At 39.0% G+C, this 23,227-nt stretch overlaps 1 protein-coding gene across 3 annotated transcripts in view; it reads left to right on the top strand.

Annotated features, from left to right (window-relative positions):
- Positions 1 to 23,227, top strand: part of LOC130921557 (contactin-4-like) — a 262,979-nt gene that overhangs the window by 170,742 nt on the left and 69,010 nt on the right. For all 3 annotated transcript variants that reach the window (XM_057845593.1, XM_057845592.1, XM_057845594.1), the window contains 5 exons: positions 2,497 to 2,599; positions 3,338 to 3,522; positions 13,156 to 13,295; positions 20,475 to 20,604; positions 22,825 to 22,975. In XM_057845593.1, the coding sequence (XP_057701576.1) occupies positions 2,497 to 2,599; positions 3,338 to 3,522; positions 13,156 to 13,295; positions 20,475 to 20,604; positions 22,825 to 22,975 (709 nt within the window). The remainder of the gene's footprint in view (positions 1 to 2,496; positions 2,600 to 3,337; positions 3,523 to 13,155; positions 13,296 to 20,474; positions 20,605 to 22,824; positions 22,976 to 23,227) is intronic.

The following is a 23,227-nucleotide window of genomic DNA, read 5'->3' as shown; positions in this document are numbered from 1 at the left end:
AGCAATTGGGGAAAGTACTTGGGTAAAAAGAATATCCTGTAAAAATATTGAAGTAAAGAGACAGAAACAATGACATTTTGCCGCTCTCTTCGTCGCGTTTTCCTCATTGTGAATAGTTCCCCCTCGACGGGCTGACTGGTCCTTCTCAAGCCATTTATATAGCTATTGGGGAAAAATACTTGGATAAAAAGAATATCCTGTAAAAATATTGAAGTAAAGAGACAGAAACAATGACATTTTGCCGCTCTCTTCGTCGCGTTTTCCTCATTGTGAATAGTTCCCCCTCGACGGGCTGACTGGTCCTTCTCAAGCCATTTATATAGCTATTGGGGAAAATACTTGGATAAAAAGAATATCCTGTAAAAATATTGGGAGTAGAGAGACTGAAACAATGACCTTTTGCAGCTCTCTTCGTCTCGTTTTCCTCGTTCTGAACAATTCCCCCTCAATGGGCTGAATAGTAAAACCGATGAGCCTAGTCTACCGCTGACGTCATCCACCTGTTGGGGACGCTAAAGCCCTATAATTGTAGGCGTGGCTAACCGGCAGATTAAAAGACTAATTTCTCGTCATCTGCGCTTTGCTAAATTGTTGTATATGGTCGAATCGTCTCAAAATATGATTCTAATTCACATAATAATGCCATTTAAGACTTTTTTTCTGGTGTCGTATGCTCTTTAAAGCTGCTGATACAGAATGGGGACTTGAGTATTTTATTTAATGTTTTTAACTGTTAACTTGATACTTAAATATTAGTTAGGTTTTGCCTAATAGGATTTTAAAACTATTTTGGAACTAATGTACAAAACATTAAAAGGGGGGGTTTGGGTGACATCAATAATCGATTTATAATTGAATCGGAGCCTCTGAATCGTAATCGTAATCGAATCGTTAGGTACTCAAAGATTCCCACCTCTACAGCCAGTACTAAAGTTTGCAGAATGACTGCGGATTCAGCTGATTTTGCGGATTATTTCATTTGTTTTTCGCATCACACTAGTCCAATGTGCTGCAGGCTTTTGTTGCTGCACCAGGGAGAGGTCAAAACAAGTCCGACAACTGTGGGACTATTGTGATGTGAGTAAGCTACTTGTTTTATATTATGTCAAATACTGGGATCATGGCACATGTTTTAATAAGTAGGTGGCTTGCATTTGTTTGGTGACAATAATCCTTGTCCAGCAAAGAAAGCCACTCGGCCAACGACTGGCTGCTTGTCACACACCATGGTCACTTCCACCCCCTCGGTCCAATTTGCGTGTCCGCCGAGAATGCACTTTCCTCGGCTTGGCCACGAGCTGGCCCCCACTCCGAAATTGGCCGGTTTGTCCACCGAAAAGAGGGTCCAAACGGCAGATTGAAAGACTAATTTCTCTTCATCTGCGCTTTGCCAAATTGTTGGATATAGTCGAATCGTCTCAAATTATGATTCAAATTCACATTATAATGCTATTTAAGATTTGTTTATGCTGTCACAGGCACTTCAATGGGAAACTTACCGTATATGATAAATACCATTTAGGCAGTTGTTGGCCGAACGCCAACAAGCACTGTGTATGTTTTCACTATGAATGAGCCCAGTTCACCAGGATGAAGGGTCGGATGTGGAATATAGTTTTCTCTAATGTTACATGTTCGAAACTGAGATTTAGGCGTGAAGTAAGGAAAACTCATTGATGATACTGAGCAAAAGTCAGATCTATACAGTATGAGATCCAAGGTTACAGACTGTGAGAGACAAGCATTGTGAGTGCTTCCATGATTTCACAGAGAGATCTTGTGCTGATTTATGAGCATCCATCGCTTCTTGAGATGGGCATGCTGAATCTTGGTCCATCATTTCTCCAAATCTATCCATCTACTATATCTATATTTTTCAACGAACACCTAAAACATCCTCACACCTGTGTTCCAATTGATTAAATCCTGCTTGAAGCCCAGGGTCTCCAACCCTCTGTGTCGCCAGAATTTTCACCTGCACAATAGGCATATTTTAATCCAGTTGAGCTGCTTCACAGACAGTAAATGGGATGCTTTGTAGGCACATTGACAGCTCCCCTGGGGTTTAATTGGAGCATTCTCTGGTTCATAACGGATACAACAACAGATGAACCTCATCTGAATGCAAAAGCTCAAATTGTCCATGAATTGTCAAAGTTGTACCACATATCCGCTGGGGAGTTGTATTTTGGTCTCGTTTTTCTCATTATTTTAAATGGAATAGTTCTTTGTGACAGTGCTGTGAGCGAAGCGGGTTGCTCTTGCTTAGATCACAGTCGGAGGTTGAAGAAAATTCCATTTTATAGAAAACAGAGGTTGCATATAAAAGGGTGTTCAGAAGCCACTGAAGAGCGATCACAACTTGTCAGTAGATTATATTCTTGTGTGTTTTATGAGGACACATGTTCTAAGATTTTTGGGGAGGTAATTTTATATTCAATCCTCATTTTTAAAAAGGTTTAACCGACACCAATAGTATATATAATTTCCCTGCAGGTGTGATGGGTGAATATGAGCCAAAGATTGAAGTCCAGTTTCCTGAAGTTGTTCACATTGCCAAAGGATCCACTGTCAAGCTGGAATGCTTTGCACTGGGAAAGTAAGGCAACATTTGCATCAGGCTCAGCATCCTCACTAGCACATTAATGAAATATTACAAATAATGTTTTTGCATGATTGCCTAACCTTTTTTTTTTTTTTTTTTTTAAATCTTAGCTACTGTTCTCATATCATCATAGTTCCATGGTCGAGGTTGCAAGTCTTATAGTTGAAGGTTTTGAAAATACTGCGCAGCTTAATAGATACCAGAATGCAGTATAAGATAATATGATTAAAGTTAAAACTGTCTGAATTTTAACTCACTGGGGTATGAGGTAATTCCCGCAGTTTTATCTGGGAATAAAAGGCTTTTTAAGCCTTTAAACCTTTTGCATGGATCTATGTTAATGTGACAAATTTTACTTTGATTCCAAAAATGCCATAAAAAAGTGAAAACGGCAGTTCCTCCCTTATATGTCACAATTATGACTGCTACATTTTATTATTGTTATCTATTTTTTCATATTATTGTTTTTTATAATCTATTGGCTGTGAAATGCAGTATTACTTTGAGCACTAGTTGATTTATGAATGAATACCGCGCGCTGAAGTTACCATTGCACTGCATAAATAAATGACTGCTGAAGTCTCTACATGAATAATAATGGAACCACTAAAATTGTGTTTTCCCGTTCTTTTTTTTTTTCTATTTCTTTAATGTATGTATTTATTTATTTTAATTTACTGGTCATCCACAACTTTTAAAAACTGGGTTAAATTTCTGTATCTTTCTCACCAGCCCAGTTCCTTCGATAAACTGGAGAAAAGTGGATGGTGTTCCTTTCCCAAGGAAAGTGGATATAAGGAAAGCAAGTGCTGTTTTGGAAATCCCATACTTCCAACAGGAAGATGCTGGCACATATGAGTGTGTTGCTGAGAATTCCAGGGGAATTAACACAGTGAAAGGAAAGCTGTCTTTTTACGGTAGGTTCTGTGGTAATCCCGTGGTGCATACAAATTTGACCTGCATGCAACACTTCTTTCTCTGTCAGCCTGCATCAACCTAGCAAAAGCAACAATAGACATACTATGTGTCTCGTGTGGCTTACATGAGAGAGAAGAGGTTCATTTTAACGACACATCAAAATGATTAAAGACTGTCAGTCATGATGCCTCTAATATTTTGATCCAGATTAAAAGGAGTTATGTGGATGAAGCTGAGCCCTTGCTTACGACCTTGATGGTGAGCTTTGTATTGGGTTCCACCAGATGGCATCATGATTGACATTCTTCCAACTTCACTGGAGATCAAAGCTATTAAATGCACTATACATAGACCAGTGGCACATATGTCAGGGACATAATCTTCCCCAAAGCATCTGGAATGACAGGAAGGGGGCCAATGTTGTGGATATTCAAGTAGTTCAACCCTCTCACCTATTCAATTAAAATATCATGTGATTATCAAAAATATATAATAATAGTATTATGTATACAAGAAAACATTATGTAAAGATGCCTTTGTGGAGTAAGCAACACAAATGATGATGTTAGACCAATTTAATTTCATTCAAATTTTCACTGCCTATGTCAATCAAGCTGCATATTCTGCATATTCTATTTTACTGTTTAATTTTTCAGTATCCTGTACCCATAGATTCTGTAAACATGGGCCCTTTTAAAGTGGCCATTTTTTCTCTCCTTACTATGGCACATTTGTGCTACCAACTTCAATTACAGTATGCTATATGAAAGTGCGTACGACAGGAGAAAAAAAAGTTATAAATAGGAATATTATGTGAATTAGAATCATATTTTGAGACGATTCGACTATATACAACAATTTAGCGAAAAGCAGATGTGGAGAAATTAGTCTTTTAATCTGCCGGTTAGCCATGCCTACCATTATAGGGCTCTAGCGTCCCCAACAGGTGGATGACGTCAGCGGAGTCACGATTTCATCTGATTTAGTATGCAGCCCATTGAGGGGGAATTATTCACAACGAGGAAAAGCGACGAAGAGAGCCTTAAAATGTCATTGTTTCAATCTCTCTACTCTAGTATTTTTACAGGATATTCTTTTTATCCAAGTATTTTTCCCCAATAGCAAAGTAAATGGCTTGAGAAGGACCAGTCAGCCCGTTAAGGGGGAATTATTCACAACGAGGAAAACGCGACAAAGAGAGCTGCAAAATGTCTTTGTTTCTGTCTCTCTACTTCAATATTTTTACAGGATATTCTTTTTATCCAAGTATTTTCCCCAATTGCTAAATAAATGGCATGGTCATGACAAATAACAGTCTTGTGCTAAATGGAATATCAAATAATAAAAATGCACTTATTCAGGACGACATGGCAAAATTACTCCATAATGGTCAAAACTGTTGACTTCAGCTTTACTGTCACACCTCCCGATCAATATTTTATGACACCTAAATCGGGCTTATGTCATTTCCCTTTCCCGGCTTCAGAGAATGTAAACAAACTGAGAGGCGTGACAGCTAGCCGACACGCTAACCCGAACCGAGTGATGTTTCAAAGTCTTCAAAGCGGAAAATAACACATAACTAGCCCGGATAATTTCACATGACGACCGGGTTGTCGATTGTCTTAGCCGATCGGCAAACCGCCCGGCGGAGAGCAATTTACAGCTCGTTCCCCGGAAGAGGGCAACTGTAGTTGTTGTGCAGCTAACGTGCAGATAATGTGCATGAGGAGAGTTTTTTACATGCCTATCAATGATCAAACGTAAGTAGTCCTTTATTTAAAGAAATGTTATAGTGTTTACTTTGTAATCGCTGTATTCGTGGCTATTTTTAACACAAAGTTAAAAGCAATTTCTGATCGGGTGGAAAATTTGACAGAACACCAGGCACACCAAGAGGGCAAAAGCCGAGTATAGTGCTCGCCCGGCGGGGGGATGTGCGACAAGCCGCCGGTTGTCAGCCGAGGGGACAAGGAGCATGTCAGCCACAAAATGCAAGCCACCTCCGTATTAAAATGATCCCAATAATTGACATAATACAAAACACAATATTTACTCACTTCCTCGTAAGTCCCGTGGTCCCACAGTAGTAGGGCTTGTTTTGGCCAATATCCACCGGTGAATGGGAATCTTTTGAAACTCCAAAAAGGCGCACACGCCTCTCCCTCATACAACAAGATTTTTCTGCAGCCGTTTGGCCGGCGTGATGTGAAAAATAAACGTATTAATCCGCAAAATCAGCTGAATCCTTAGTCCTTCTCATACATCAGTACGGCTGTATAGTGAAGAGGACTCCTTCCTCCGTACACGTCAGAGCGCCCTCGTTCTCAACTCAAGACTGTTGCCGGAAGTCACTCATTTTCATGGCGCGAGATTCAAAACACTAAATAAATATAGCGATCACTTCCACACACATCCAAGCGGTCTGTTTCATTCAGGAGCATAAAATACTGCGTGTATTATGAAATTAACATGCTTTTTCGTGTCACAGGCACTTTAAAGCAATATACAACAATATTTGGAGTAAGCCCAAATAGAATCTACACACTGTAGTCCAGGTTCTATTAAAATAGAGAATGTCAGCAAAGCGGCAACATAAAATCTGAACCGTCGGCTGTTTTCTATAGATTTGTAGTCAATGTTTGCTGGACGATACAGCATGTGGCTCTCTTCCAGACCAGCACAGAAGTGACAGCACCAGCCAATATATTCTAGGAGGCGTAATATTAAATGACTTGAAACACCTGCACAAGAGCTGAGCATGTAAGGTAGCATTGTTTAGTAATGAGTCCAGCGTCTGCTCAACTTGGATCATAGTGTTAGAGCAGGGTTGGGCAAACCGGTCCTTGAGTGCCGCAGTTGGTCCTGGTCTTTGTTCCATCTGATTCAACACAGACGGTTTAACCAATGAGGTTTCAGCGGAAACAAGAAGCACCTGACTGCAATCAACTGATTGCACTTGTAAGAAATCAGATTGGTGAAAGGCTGTCCTCATGATGGGTTTGAACAAAAGCCTGCACCCACTGCAGCCCTTCGCGGAATAGTTTGCCCACCCCGTGTAGGAGTGTGGAGAACAATATAATGAATAGTGAGGCTTAAAATATTTTGAGGCAGAGTAACCACTTCCCAGAATTAAGCGATTAGTTAAGGTCTAATGAATTGTCTTTAGGTTGTTTGGGACCGCTGATATAAAATACGAAATTGTCAGCATTTCATAAGTGGGGGATTAATGCTTTGAGTGCAAGATTTCTCTCCTCTGCGATTGTTTTAATATACATAAACCATAGTATTGCCTCAAATACAGCCTTGGTATCACATTTGTGGTATGCAGCGGTTCAAAACTCACCTCAAGGCAGAATTTTTCATATTTATAAACAGTTTTAGGGCAAACAGTTCAACATCACTAGCATTAATAGAATCAGTTGAGGAGATCACTAACGCTATTGATAACAAATTACACTTGGTTGAAATATTCTATGATCTTAAGAAAGCATTTGACACCATTAATCATGACATTTTAATCAATAAACTTGAAAAGTATGGGATCAGGGGAGTGGCACTAAACTGGGTGAAGAGTTATTTAAGTAACAGAAAACAATTTGTGAAGTTGGGTGACTACTCATCATCATGCTTGGACATTGCTTGTGGTGTCCCCCAGGGTTCAGTGTTAGGTCCAAAACTGTTTATTCTTGATATAAATGATATATGCAAAGTTTCAAGAATACTAAAATTAGTTTTATTTGCAGATGACACAAGTATCTTTTGTTCTATGGGGATTTACATGAGCTCCTGGGTAGGGTTTCTGATGAAATTTGTAAATAAAAAAACATGGTTTGACAGAAACAAATGATCATTAAACTTAAGTAAAACAAAATTCATGTTATTTAGCAGATGCAATAAAAATAGTGAGGTACAAATACACATAGATGGGGTAAATATTGAAAGGGTCCATGAAAACAAGTTTCTTGGGGTAGTTATTGATGAGAAGATTAACTGGAAAGCTCATATAAAACATATACAAAGTAAATTATCAGAAGCATTTCAGTCCTGAGTGAAGCAAAAAAACACAGTCTTGACCATAAATCACTCCACATACTTTACTGTTCTATCATCCTGCCATATTTACACTACTGTGCAGAAGTCTGGGGTAATACTTATAAATGTACAATAAATTCACTATCCATTTTACAAAAAAGAGCCATAAGAATAGTAAATAACGCTGGTTATAGGGATCATACAAATACATTATTTTTAAATTCCGGAACATTAAAATTCATGGACTTGGTTCATTTTCAAACAGCTCAGCTAATGTATAAGGCTTTACACAGGTCACTTCCTGGCAATATACAGAAATTATTTTTTAACAGAGAAGGACAATACAGTCTGAGGGGCAAGCTTCACTTACAGCATCAGAGGGTACGAACTACATTAAAAAGTTTTTGTTTCAGTTTGTGGAGTGAAGCTGTGGAATAAACTAGGTGAGGGGCTCAAGCAATGTCCAAGCATGACCAAGTTTAGGAAGTGGTACAAGCACATGGTTTTCACTGGGAAGAAGAGGAAGGGGTTCAATTATAGGGGGTTTTCACATATCTGTTATTGGCTAACTCCCATTTATATTTTTGTTTATCTTGCATCTTATGTATAAGGTTATTTAGTTTATTTCTTTGTAAATATGAGGACTAGTTACATAGGGCGGACAGATATAAATGGGGGGGTAGGTTTTAATAAGCAAATGCTTCACCCTACTCCTTTTTGGACACAATGAATAAATTCTGTTCTTGTTTATTATTATCATTATTATTATTGTTTAAACCATTGTTGCTGTTATCTCGACAATGTCATTGGTTCTGTCTGTTTTTTTTATTTTGTTTTTCGTTTGTTTTGTTTGTCTATTATTTTATTTTTTTCTCATGTCCAAATAAAGCATTCATTCATTCATTCATTCATTCATTCATTCATTCATTCATTCAGTGTAGACAACCAAGCAATAAAGCAGCAGCAGAAGAACCAAAAAAGGTCAAAAAGCCTTTTGCATGAAGTCATCTGGGATAGGCTCCAGCACCCCGCAAATCTGACAAAGATAAGAGGTGTTGAAAATGGATGAATATTATTTTAACTTCAACAGCCCATACTGTAGGTCTTCTTCCTTTCTTTTATCTCCCCTAAAGTCTAAATGTGTAAGTTGCCAGAAAGAACTTATTTGGGGTATTAAGCAATTTGCCATTGTTTACAACTTTATTGGACGCTCTCGGTCTTTTTCCCTTTAACAACCCAGGAGCACACAATGGTCCACTGGGACTGGTCATTGTGAGCTGCAGGTCCTTTTTCATTTTGATGTGTTTTATCTTTCTCTCCGCCTCATACTGTCTGCAGCCAAGTGATAAAATCAGTAATCTTATTTTGAGCCCGCTTTGAATTAAGCTTTTGAGACATTTGTCAGCAATGTAAGCCAATAGGAGAAATTGATAAGGTAATATCTTTTACATCCAAAAGAGCTACAATAATTGGAGATTCAGGCTCTGAGACAGCAATAAATGTAGTAATATATGGTAGATCATGATTGAAAACAATCATCTATGTTATGACATCCAAGCCGTAGTCACCTTTCGCTCACAATTATAATGATGATAAGCATGTTTGTTTTGGACTTATGGTATGAGATGAATTAAGTCTTTTTAGAGGGGTGCAAGTTCCAACACAATATAGAACTGACGGGACACAAATATTCCAATCACATAAACCCCAAACTACCACTAGTTACCACTACCAAGGACATACTGAGTTAAGCTACATAACACACCAAAAGATGCCCTGAATTCACAACTTTGATGTTTAAGATCATCCAAAGTTTAACATTTCAGTAACCCACCTCTGTTTTAGATGGTTAAAGAAGAGGTCCCTATTCAAAGTAGCCTGCCCCTGTAACAAAATAATCGACCCTAAAGCAAATAACTTGTTGGGCCACCCTCAGCGGGAACAACTGAAACCAAGTGTTTTCTCTGACTGGCAGTTAAAATAGTTTTTCAAATCTCTGTGGACACTCCCCGTTTAACAATTGCTTTTTTTGTGTGTTTACTTAGAATACATTTCTCTGATACTTACATTTTTAGACAAGTTTCCTGAGCGAAAAATGAGCGACGCCGTCTTGGAAAATTTCTACTCCGAACTTCCTGTTTAGACAAAACATAACGAGTTGCCGTTGAAGTTAGCGGTGTGTTGACAAAGTCAAAATCAAATCAATGGAACCCATTGATTTTCCAAAAATGGATTTAGCACAACGTAAACGAGGGTCCGGGACTTTCTGTGCTTTGCGTGGCTGAGCAAACTCCTGGAAGCGCCTAAATATACGGTTTGAAGAGGAATGTTTTTGTCACCGACCAGCTACAAAGCACCACTGTGAATGTATTCCGCCATGCACCTTACAAACCAGCCGACAATTGTTCAAGAATATGGATCCCTTCGCTTAACTTAAAGGCTCCACCTAAAAGTTTATATGTTTGTTCTTATCACTTTGTTGATAAGAAACCCACTGAAGAACATCCTTTCCTGGAATTTTGGTTGTGTTGTGGTAGTAGCAGCTACCGGAGCAGCAGTAGTTGTAGTAAAATATTATTAAACTTCATAATTACAATCATCGTAATATCAATAGCAATGGCAATAAGTCGTTTCATACGCCAGATTTTAGGTTTTGTATTTTTGGACAACATACCTTCCATAACACAGCGGCAGCATGACTACACGAATGCCCAGGACCCGCGATACATGTACAGCCAGCAGTTTTGACATCACCTTTCTTTGTTACATGCACCCATGCTTTGTAGTACGGCGCATTGAGGCACTGGTTTGGGTCTACAACCCTTAGCAAAAAGTATGAAATTGTCAGTCTTGGACAAGCACTCAATCAGACATTTTATCATGTAGAACACACTCAGATAAAAAAAGCTTGAAAAAAATAATGAATTAGTTCAAAATTGTAACTCTTTAGCATTCAGAAACACTAAAAGAATTGAATAAAAAACAATGTGGTGGTCAGTAAATGTTACTTTTATAGAGCAAGTGCAGGGAAATATACAGTATATAGAATCACTCCGTTCTGAGGAAAAAAAATATGGAATCATGAGAAACAAAGAAATAACAATCAAAACACATCTCTAGTATTTAGTAGCACTACCTCTGGCTTTTATGACAGCTTACAGTCTCTGAGGCATGGACTTGATGTGTATTCTTCATCAATTTGGTCCTTACTCTCTTTGATTGCAGTTGCCAGATCATCCTTGCAGGTCGGAGCCTTGCTGTGGACCATTTTTTTCTATTTCCACCACAGGTTTTCAAAGGGGGTGGGATCTGGGCTATTTGCAGGCCATGACATTGACTGGATGAGTCTTTCTTCAAGAAATGCTTTAACAGTTTTAGCTCTGTGGCATGATGCATTATCATCTTGGAAAATGACAAATATATTTTCAAGTGAAGGGATAAGAAAGCTGTCTAAAATTTCAATGTAAACTTGTGCCTGACATGCAGCATCGTATCATCAAGGACTGAGGGAATTTTGATGTTTTCTTCAGGCAGTCATCTTTGTAAATCTCACTGGAACAGAACCAAACAAAAGTTCCAGCATCATCACCTTGTCCAATGCAGATTCGTGAATCTTGAAACCACAATGCTTTTTATTCATTTCTTTTAGTGTTTCTGTATAAAGAATTGCACTTTTGAACTAATTCATTATATTTTCAAGCTTTTTATCTGAGTTTGTTCTACATGATAAAATGTCTGAGTGAGTGCTCGTCCGAGACTGGTAATTCCATACTTTCTGCTTGGGGTTGTACATCCGCCTTCATGATGACAAAATTCCCATGTTTGTGTATGTGCACACATCCAACTTTGTGGCTGTGCAGGTATTGGAATGCCTCGGAGCATTTCAGGTTCCTGATGGCATTTCCATCCACTGCCATTGAGTCAATAAAATACGATAATATTTTACTTGTGGTCACCCTCGGCCATTTCTTTAGGTGGTCTTCCCATGTCGAGATGGCAGAAGGATGCGGTATTTCCAAATAGTTATTTTTCATGGTTTTTAGTGAGTGATGCCACTCCAGCATCATTGCTGTCAATGTAAAATAACGTGAAAACGGAAGTCGCGAGCAGAATGAAAGGACGTCAAGCGGAAGTACCTCGGAAATTTATCTGTTGGATTATTTTAGAAATACTTAAGTGGCAAAACCTTGTGAAAAATAAAAGGGGACAAACAACTAAATGAATAAGAATAAGGATAAGTGTTTTTTACCCAAACGGAGGATTTGGAGAGAAAGTCAGAGAGGCCATACTGAGATAGTTTGGGCGTGTCCGGAGGAGGGATAGTGATTATATTGGCAAAAGGATGCTGGATTTCCATATGCCAGGCAGGAGGTCTACTAGAGGACGACCAAAGAGGAGGTTTATGGATGTCATGAAGGTAGTTGGTGTGAGAGCAGAGGATGCAGAGGACAGGGTTAGATGGAGTCAACTGATTCGCTGTGGCGACCCCTGAAGTGAAAAGCTAAAAGGTAAAGAAGAAGAAGGATTAAAATGAGACAAACAGTAGAGAAACATATCAAAACCAAATTTTCTGAATTAGAATCAGATTTCATTTAAGAATGAATGATGTACGTATACATCAAACTGACCATTCAAGAATGTGTTGTTTTCAGTGTTTCCGAATGAGAAACCGGAGATACATATATTTGAAAAGTGAAATTCATTTCAGCTGCACATTCTATAGGCATAATTTCTATATTAGTTACCATCCAATGACCTGAGCCGACCTTTTGCCTAAGTCTTTTCCAGACACAAAAAAGTAAATCTTTATATAGGGCTGTATATATAATATATAGCTTTTTTTATGTGGACTAAGGCAGGACTCAGTTATGAATATTACAAGCACCCTTGCTGGGCAGCAGCCCTATTTCTTTTTATCTTTCTTCTGTATAACTGAACCTCCCTCTACATACAAGCATCCTTGATCACAGATCTGCAGTGTGCTGAACGTCTGTGTGTGAATACAGGGAATACAAGTCATTGACTGTCTTACCCTGAATCTTTCAAAGACAAATACTGGAAAGCAAAAGCCAATTAGAGCATGGTTTTTACTGCTATGGGAAAAAAACTCCAAAAGGTCAGCTCCTCGGAGTGACATTAGGTGAGGTTTGTGATGAAATGGAAAAGTGTAGTCTGCCATTACTCTCTTCATATCAATGACTCTGTGTGATATAAACTTGACCTACACACTGTCCAGTATGTATAGAGAGTGAATGTTGAACTTACTTTTTATTCTTTATTTCCTGATATGATTATACATACCGTTTATAGTCAGTATGTCAGTCAGCAGCGTTTCATAATTTTTATTCCACTACAAGACCACAATGACTTCAAGAAAAGGCCATAATGATATAGAGTTAGTTTTAATATGACAATATCACAATGTTGTGAATATTGAAATATCCATAAAAATAATTCAATTAAAAACTGATGCACAAATATATAAATTAGTCTAAAACCTTGCTGTTGCTAACTTTTTATTCAGTTATAATTCTTTATATTATGAAATCCACAGAGTATTGTGACTACCAGTTAACTCATTTATAAAACCTTTCCAGCTCCTCCCCATGTCATTGAGAAACCTCAAGATGTCCAGAAGCTCATTGACGCCTCGTTGGTGTGGGAATGTAAAGCCACAGGAAAGCCAAAACCGTCCTATAGGTGGATGAAAAATGGAGAGAACATAGAGCCTGCAGAGGTGAGCGGTGTGAGAAGTCAATGTCACTGTACAGTAACTTTGAAGATGCTGTCTTGTCTCTAACAGAGCTGTTGGGTGAAGAACTTGTAAACGCATGTTGCATTCTTGCATATCCTTGAGTTGCTTGAGTTGCTGACTCAATTCCATGAATTTTGCATTTTCATTTTTTACTGCACAGCTCAATTAGGTGATAAATGCATTGTGCAAACCAAACATCCTAAGCAACATATAACTCAAATAAATTGTACTATTAACACTTGTTTACATTCATTCAGTCATTCATTCATTCATTCATCGTCAATTCCGCTTATCACAAGTAGGAAATGTAGGATACCCTAAAAAGTAATGTTAGAGAAGCATCAATGTTGTGTTGAAAATCATTTGATTTAATCGTTGGTTGGTTTTCTTTACAAAGATGCAATTTCATTCTTTATAAGCTCTAACAAAAACTCCCTATTTCAAACACTTTAATGGTTTTTAATATGAATGAGAGAAAGACTGCCGGAGCAGTAGAGTACAGCTTGCATCCGATAAATAAACAGCTGCTTAATTATGCAAAACTAGCGTCACAAAGACACTAGAGGATATTGATCAGTGCTGGATCATGATACATGATGTTGGAATGAACCCAGTCTGGCAACAAATGCACAGTGAAGCCTCTGTCTACTTGTAATAAAACAGCTTGAAATCATGGTGAATAATCAACAGCATGTGTAAAATGTGGTTCTGACATTTGTATCAAATTGACTGACTTTTGCTCTATTCTAATAAGAAAAAAGAAAAAATAAGAATAATAAGAAATAAGAAAATAAAATAAGAAATAATTAAAAAAAAAAAAAAAAAAAAAAGTATAAAGAAGTTTTAAAAAAATTCCTCTTGGAGCAATGTTAAAATTCTCCGATCTCTATAAAAAAAAGTATTCCCATCCTACGTCTTTATTTTCTTTTCCGGGGCCGAGATGTGCAGGCCTAAGCGGGGATGCCCAAAGAGCCCATTGTCCAAGACATTTTTCTGGGTGGAATCCCAAAGCATTCTCTGTCCAGACAAGATACATTAAGTTAGACTCCAGTAGTCTCTCCATTTCTCCCTGTGGAGCAACTCAACAAGGCAGTGTAGTGGAGATAGGGTGGCCTTATGTCTTATTTGACTCCTCTTAATGCGCCGGAGCAGCAGGTCTACTTTGAGCCCCTCCCAAATGACTGAACTTCTTCAAATGTCTTAGGGAGAGGTCAGACACTCTGAAGAGGAAACCAATTCTAGCCACGTGTACCTGGGATTCTATTTTTATTACCCACAACCTCTGGTCAGCTTTTCTTCATCACAAAAGAGAGACAGCTGTGTTGTCGGCCAAAGTTTTTTTGTGCCCTAATAATTCTGAATAATGATAATACTAGCTACGTAACAATGTTGATTAATAGTTTAAATCAAATACAGTACATTGGAGTGCACCATTGTGTTGATACACACAGTACTGTCAATACAGTATGTTTTTTCTAGTGTGACCATGGGGAACATGAGGGAATTTTCTCAGTCGAGTAACCAGCTTTCTTCTGTGTTCCAGAAATACGCATAGGTTAACTGAGGACTCAAAGTTGCACATAGATGTGAATTTATGGGTGAATAGTTGATATGTCGATATTTACCCTGTGATTGACTAGTGACCATAAAAAGGACAACTGGAAATAGACGGAGGTACTGTATGTAAAGTGGTACCTCACATATGATCGCTTCGACACACGATCTTTTCGACATCTGGCATAAAATTTGACTCGCCATTTGTTTCTACATCCGACGAAATGCTCGAAATACGACGACATGACAGCACCGCAGACGAACGCACGGCGGATTTTCTTGTGTGAGAAATCAACACAGGTTTCAAAAAGGTTGGTACAGGTAGTGAAACAAGGAAAAAGGTGATTCTTACCCTCTAAATGAAGATGCAAATTATAGAGAGATATGAGCGTAGAGTGCGCTTCCGTGAACTGGCTCAACAATACATCTCCACGGTCCTCTTCCGACCACCGTTCGCCAGTCTTTATAAGTTAAGTTGACAATTATTATTGCGGTAACATCACCAAAGAAATCGCCAGCTTCGTCACGTTTTTATCATTTATTTCACAACTTATCCAACACAAAACGCCTACCGCAGCTGACAGTGTTCTCAAGAAAACATTGAAAATGAAAGTAAAATTAAGCTCACCGCTCCCTCATTCTGTCACGTCAGCCACATTAGAGCCCGATTCATTACATTATTACAGGATTTTTTTTTTTTTTTTTTTTTTTTTATTATTGCTATTTTTATTTATAATTTATTGTTTTGCTATGTGTAATTGTTATTTGTAATAGTGCCAGCAGTATATATTATGGATTTAGTGTAGGTTTTGTGGAACGAATTAAAGGAATTATAATGTATTTCGATGGGAAAATTCTGCTCGACATATGACCATTTCGACTTACAAACAAGGTCCTGGAACTAATTAACTTCATATGTAGAGATACCACTGTATATACTGTATATGCCCTTCTCCCTATCATCAGTATTCTTTGATACCCCTTCACTGTATTTGAGGGAGCATGTTATGTGGAAACTCAAGCGATTAACCCATAGAAGAGGAAGACTCCGAATTTTCTGGTTTGGAGACATGCATAAGAGAGAAATTCAGAGTCAGCCTCATGGTAAATGACTGCAATCCTCATCAGTTTGCTGGCTCATTTTGATTGCTAAAGCCTGAAGTTGTAATTGGTTCTTCTCATCTGAACTAAAAAATTGTTTGCCTTTTTTCTCTGTGTATCCCATTGATAATGCGACACAACCCATGGACAGACATCATGGCTTTACACTCAACTTAATCATGCACTGTGTCTAAATAACATTCTATACCTGTGATCCCTCACACTGTGGATTTGGATTTTTGTTTTGTTTTTTTTTGTTTGTTTTGTTTTTTTTTTTTGTTTTTTTTTGCTTTTTGTTAGCGGGCACAAACCTGTAAGAAAAATCAATGAATAACTCAGGTATAAATGCTGCGTTTTACAAATCAATGAAATATGCCAATGAAAAATAGTAGTGAATATTGAAAAACTTTTGATCAATTATTAAACGACAACTAGCATGAATGAAATCTAAGCGAGGTGTAATCATAGCTGAACAAAATATGCCTTGCCTTTCTCATTGACATATTTATATTCCCTTCCTCCAACCTCAAGGGGTACTGTTTGCATGCTCCTTTTCCAGTGCAACAAAAACAGTATGCTGTTTCACACTCATGGCAGTCCAGTGTGAAAAGTGGCCCATGGCAAGCGCAAAACAGAAGGAGCCAAAGTGGGTGCACTCCAGCAAGCGTATTTACAATAGTCCCAAGCACCAGTACATTTATTTTTCATTGTTGCACAATAAAAAAGCGACTTTTCCTATTTCAAGGAGTAGAGGGCATTATAATAGCCGTGTAAAGAGTTTTACTAGTTTCATAGAGAAGGTGAATAGTTTTTTTTTTTTTTTTTTGTTAATTGTGAACTACATTTCCACCCAAACGCATATTAAGGTATCATACCTTAGCAAGTAGAGATGTGAGAGTCATTTCTCAAGTGTCCGAGAGCTTGCGAAACTTTTAAAAAGCGCATTCATCAACGTTTCGTCGGGCGTGATTTGTGTGTATGCGTCCACTGAAGCCGCCTGGTAGCACAGATATCAGTACACCTGCCCCTCTGTTATTGGATACGCCATTGACGTCAGCGCGGCAGTGCTGTGAAAATGGCGTCTCGATTTTGGGCCCCGCCCCTCAGTTAAAATTCACTCAAGACTTTCCGCTCCGTCCAAAACGACCGCCGCAGCTCACTTTCGCCTATAAGTCCCTTACCACATACACAATGAATGGGTTTTCGCGGAACCCTTCATACTAGGCTCGCTTGTGTGAAACGGCCTTTAATGTTGAATTCTGCCTTTAGGGATAATAATCAGGATATTCACTTTAGAAAAGAAAAATGTGTATATGCTGCAATTTAAATCATGCCTTCGAAACGCCCCAGCTACCTTCCAGCGGATAATGCACCTCGTGTTGGGGGGCATGGACAACTGCGAGGTGTACCTTGATGATGTAATGGTCTACACCGATACTTGGTCTGCACACCTATAAGTGCTCGAAAAAGTTTTTGACCGTTTTAGGGGGGCTAATCTTCCATTAAATCTTGCTAAGTGTGAATTCGGGAAGGCCATAGTTACCTATTTGGGAAAGCAGGTGGGACAGGGTCAGGTTCGTCCTATTGAGGAAAAGGTCCAGGCCATTCTAAAATATCCGGCGCCATCTCCCAGGCGGGAGCTGCGACGATTTTTGGGGGATGGCGGGATATTATTGCAGGTTTTGCCGTAATTTTGCTGATGTGGTTGCCCCCCTCACTAGTTTGACGAGCACTAAAGTGCCGTTTGTTTGGTCACCCGCCTGCCAACATGCATTTTCTTCTTGTAAGGCTCTCCTTTGCTGCACCCCTGTGTTGGCCGCTTCAAACTTTTCATATCTGTTTAAGATTGAAGTCGACGCAAGCGATAGTGGAGCTGGTGTGGTATTGCTGCAGGACGACCCGGAAGGTATTGAGCATCCTATTTGCTATTTTTCGAAAAAATTCAGTGCCTACCAGGTTAATTATAGCACTATTGAGAAGGAGGCCCTATCAAACCCGTTACCGATAGCGGTGTATACCGACCATAACCCATTAGTTTTCATTTATTCTATCTCCTCAACGTCAATGCCAACCTCAATAATAATATTCCTCAGACAAATGCGGAACAACCAACGGGTTGGTCCAGGACTTCAACCTGGACATTCGTCACATAAAAGGTACTGACAATGTGATCGCTGATGCACTTTCCCGGGCTCACGCCCCTGTAACGTAGGTCCCTTATGCACAGCTATTATGCTGGGTATATGTTTGTTTTTAAGATGTGGGGTGTGACGGCCATAGCCGTTTAACTGTTTTATTTTGAGAAGCCAAAAGTCAGCTGATCCTCGCCTCCGCCAGCTAGCTTCTACCCCTCCCACTGTGATGTAAGCTGATCGACGGCGGACGGACAGACGACGTAGCCGCTGCTGATTGGCCACGACGAAAGGACGCCAAGCTTGAAAAGTCAGACGCTGTCAACTGACAGCTGAGGTCGCATTGACAGCATTCGTGCCGCGGTCCTCCTCGCCAGCTCGTTGCTCGCCATTCACTCTCGTGCGCACATATTTGATCGCTAGTTTGATACACTCCCGCTTTTTCGGTGAGGTCTTTTGTGTTTATTCGTTATTGGATTGTTTTTTGTTCACCACTGTAAATATGAGCACTGAAGCAGTAGGGGTAAGCTCCCATTTCTGTTCAACCCATTTTCTCCTGTTTTGCTTAGTGTAAGAAGCTAGGGTAGTGGCTGTCTTTTCTTTATTTCCTTCCTCAGGATTTAGTTAGCGGGTGGGGTTTAAGTGCAGATTCCTATTGTTTGTTATTTTGGCTTGGGCTTACCCTGAAGCCAGCCTCGTTTGTATTTTGTATATTCCGTTCATTGCAAGTTTGATTATTGTAAATAAATTGTGTCAACTTGTATATGTGTGTCTTGTTTTATGTTACGCCCTTAGCGAGCTGTCCATGGGACGCAACAGTACCGTATTTACTGGTGCAGCAATTTTCTCTGCCTGAGACCTATATTGTCTTTGACCTGCTTCTGTAATACGCCCCTAAATACTTGATTACAAGGTTACACCTACTGTTGATTTTTGTGAAGCCATTAAGTCCCCCTCAACATATCTAATAAATTGGTATATTCACGCTGCACGGCTGGATAGATTTTATGCAAAGGTGTTACATTGTTTGAAATGCCACCATTAACCACAGTCGTGAAATGAGTGGAACAGGAAAAGGTCAATGACACAAGAGGTTGTAGGGAAAGGTAGCTTTATTACAGTTTCTTCTGTGTTTCAATATGCTGCTTTTCCTGAAATTCTTGTCCTTTGGCTGGCTGGAATTTTAGTATTTTATTTTTATTGATGAATCTGCCAAATTTGCTTTGTCATGGCCAGGGAGGCAAAAGTGACACATGTGGTAGAGCAGCGACCGAAGTTGAAGTGTCCTTGCGCAAGACTGTTTAAAGCAGATTATGCTACAACATTTTCTTTGTCAGTCTACACATTCTATTTTTTTTTTTTTTTGCAAGCCTGGTTGTGTGTCAGATCCACATGTTGAAACATTGAAACAAAATGTGACCTGTTGATCTAGAAAATATCCATGTCCTTAAAGGTTATTTCAAATGTTTTGAACAACAATAAAAAAATTAGGTTCCAATGTTCCAACACTTTTGGAGGGCAATTTCAATAAAATGAACAAATAAATCCACACAGAGTTATTTGTGAACCTCACCATTTGTTTTCTCTCAAATTTCCTGCACTAACGGTTTGACACTGTGTTATGCTTAATGAATAGCATACACCATTGAGTCTCGACCTTCATGTCTAACTTCTGGGAAATAAAAATGCAGCTTTTCCAAAACAATATTAGTCTTTGGACCTTCAGTCAGTCAGTCAAGCTTGTTTTGTCTGCTGACTGCATCTTATTTTCCTTGAGTGGAGCTCAAGCTTTTCAGACACCCGTCTAATAAAGAGCCTACATCTTATGTGAGCCCAAATTAAACGTGGAGCCAAAGGGCAATGGAGATGGCAGACGTAAAAAAAAAAATACATTCTGTATTGCAAAGAAGTCAATACAAAAGCTTTGAAGGATTCATGTACTGATCCTGATGTACGTGTTTTGTCCTGACCTTTTCACTCTAGTATAAGTTCATTTTGAAAGATAACAAAAAAAGAAATGATAGCAGCACCTTGTCTTTTGGCCATATCAGAAAGGCAATTTCACAATGGAGTAGGTCCTTATATATTATGATATTCCTTATCCCGTTCCTGCTGAAAAGGAAAGGGGCCCTGTGGTGCAGTCACTGATATAAATAGGGCACGGTTTTATTTCACTCTCATAAACATGCAGATTGATTAGGGTCATTTTCTGCAAGCCTGCTTTCATCCACCCAAGCCTTCTCCTCCATTAGTGATGAAATCCTAGATTTATTGCCACATCTGTTATTTTCAGACCATAATTCACTGGCCCTGAGGCTGTTTTTATGTAGATGAGCAGTGGCGACTTATTAATGGCATGTGTCTATGTCCATAGGAGCGCATACAGGTGAACAATGGAGCACTGTTAATCAGTCGCTTGACCCTGTCGGACACCGGAATGTACCAGTGTGTTGCTGGGAACAAGTATGGTGAGGTCTACTCCAATGCAGAACTCCGAGTTATCGGTAAGATCTTATTGCGTGTCCATTTGGTCAATTTTGCCAGATGACCTTTGCCTTCTTTGTTATTGGCCACTAAAAGCACATGCTGTCTTGACAGTGATAAACACTATATACTTTATTGTTTCTTTTCACAAGCCTGACCCTCTGGCCTGTAAGGCTTGTCACTTTTTCTTTGTAATAACTTTCATTTGTTGACATTCTTCCAACATATTGACTAAGATCTACTGTCCACATTCACATTTGTAAGTTACGAAACTGGATTTGTGACTTCCACACAACAGTGAGCTGAAATGACTTGTATGACAAGGTTGTTATGGCAATAACTTGGGCGTACTCAATGTATGTACAGTGGAAGGAACTAGAATATAAATCCCTTGGTATTCATCAAATATACTGTATGCATAATTTGGTCCAAAAAAAGAGGTCTAATCTTAATCAAAATAGCAGACTGTTCGCATTTCCTAGTTGATCAAGTACACACGCTGCAAACCTTTTGCATTTACATAAGTGTATCATTGGAAAATATCCATCAATAAGGTCAAAAGGCTGACCGCCAAATGACTCATATGTTTTCTGCCACTTCCAACGCTAGTTTCATTAATCCTATCGACGATAAATGCCCTGGTGCTATGCGTTACATTATTTCTTACCATCTACTGAACAACTTGTGCACTGTTTTCTTATTCAAGCAAGCTTTTGGATGCTAAAAATACAAACTTGAAAAAAATAGGATAAAGATTATGAAAGATGCATGTTTTTAGGCCATCTCTTGTGATTCTTAACCTCGTTTGAGAGGCAAAGATGTCTCAAAGTGATTTCCTTTTAAAGGTAAATAGAAATCTGTTTTATGTAGATGGAGAGTACATAAGCAATTAATTCTGAATCACTAACATACATATCATAAAATTGGCCAAGGAATTTGGCCGATAAGCATGTGTCGTGATTCTGATGGTGATTGTTATGTTCACTTGATGAGCAAAGGCCATTTCCACACATACACACACACACACACACATACATATTATGTGATTTAAGGCTAGATCCTATCCACTGTAAATCATCTGAATGACAAAAACACCATCCTTGTTTTGTTTTTTTTTAATCAAAAGTTGCAACTCATAAGGAGATGAATAAACTCACTAAAGGCTGATTTATGCTTCTGCGTAGCGGTGATGGCGGACCTACACCCTTAACGCAGACCCGAATTACGACCCTACGCTGTAGCCTGATGTGCACCTCCAAAAAATCCTGACTACACGTCACGTCAACGTGCGTGACGTGAACATCGAAGGACTGTGATTTGTCCGCTCATAACGTAGTTTCTGGTTCAGCACAACAACAACACCATTTTCAAACATTCGCAAACATCTTCTGTGTCGCCTACACGTCAACATTTGTATTAACAGCTGCAAATACATACATTCGATCTCCGTTTCCATTGCTGTCAATGACCGGAGGTAAACTAAAAGAATTCGACAAGTCCCTGAAAACCGTACAAAGAAAAAGCCACACCCCTCTAGTGGCATGGCAGTGAATTACAGAGTAACTCGTTCCCCTTGACGCAGAACTTCGAATGCGCAATGACGGAGTAGGAACTACGCCGTCGCTTTGCCATCACCAGAACGCAGAAACATAAAGCAGCCTTAAGTCAGATGATATGAAAATCACAGATCAGTTCGATGTTAACCGCGGGCTTGTTTTGCTACTTTAATTGTTTTAAATTGTAACATCTGCATTTTGTCTGTTCTGTAGTCCTTACATCTTGATGCCTATTTCTAAATGTTTCCCTTTCCAGAATTTAGGATAGCATATGTAGATATGTACATACATACACATGTATATTCTCTAAATGTAATGTCAGGCTCAAGGGGTTAAGAAATATGTAGTATTGGCAGAAATAATTTATATTAGTTATTTCTATACAGTCTCATAGCAGAGACGCAGTCACATGCTTCACTGCTATCTGGCCTGAAAATAGATTTGGAAAAAGCAGATCATTTGTCATCTGTCAAAGGTGGAAAGAAAAGACAAAGCCAAACAGCATTAAAGCTCAGTGACCACAAAATAGAATTACAGAAGAAGAAAAAAATCTGTCGCCAAAAGAAAGTGCAATCTCTCAAATGACAATTGCGCGAAAATGTTTGCATTTGTGTGGCGAACTGTTATGAAAGCATTTAAATTTACAGTAATTTATTTGATGCTCAAATGCCCTTTCTGTCTCAGCTGTTGCTCCAGATTTTTCTCATAACCAATTGAGGAGCCAGACATTGGTCAAGGTTGGAGGTGATATGCTTATTGAGTGCAAACCCAAGATGTCTCCATGGGGTGTGATCTCTTGGAGGAAGGGCAGTGAACCACTGGAAGAAAGTAAAAGGTAACTGCTCCACTCCTTTATCTCTGAAACCCTGAGAAGATTACTGGACTTCTGCCTCTAAATAATATTACTTTTTGCTCAGAGCAGAATGTTCAAATCAGTGCTAAAGTATCATAAAATTCTGATTATAAGACATCTTTAAACCCTGCAAATTTAATATTGATGTGACTCATTGGTTTTATTGGTACTTCACAAAGGCTATGAGGAAGATTGAATGTGGATTGGACGGAATGTCCCATGGGCCACACTTTG

The sequence above is a fragment of the Corythoichthys intestinalis genome, chromosome 9, assembly GCF_030265065.1.
Source record: "Corythoichthys intestinalis isolate RoL2023-P3 chromosome 9, ASM3026506v1, whole genome shotgun sequence".
Classification (NCBI taxonomy): Eukaryota; Metazoa; Chordata; class Actinopteri; order Syngnathiformes; family Syngnathidae; genus Corythoichthys; species Corythoichthys intestinalis.
The sequence above is the reverse complement of the archived record's forward strand: the minus strand, read 5'-3'. Positions and strand labels throughout refer to the sequence as shown.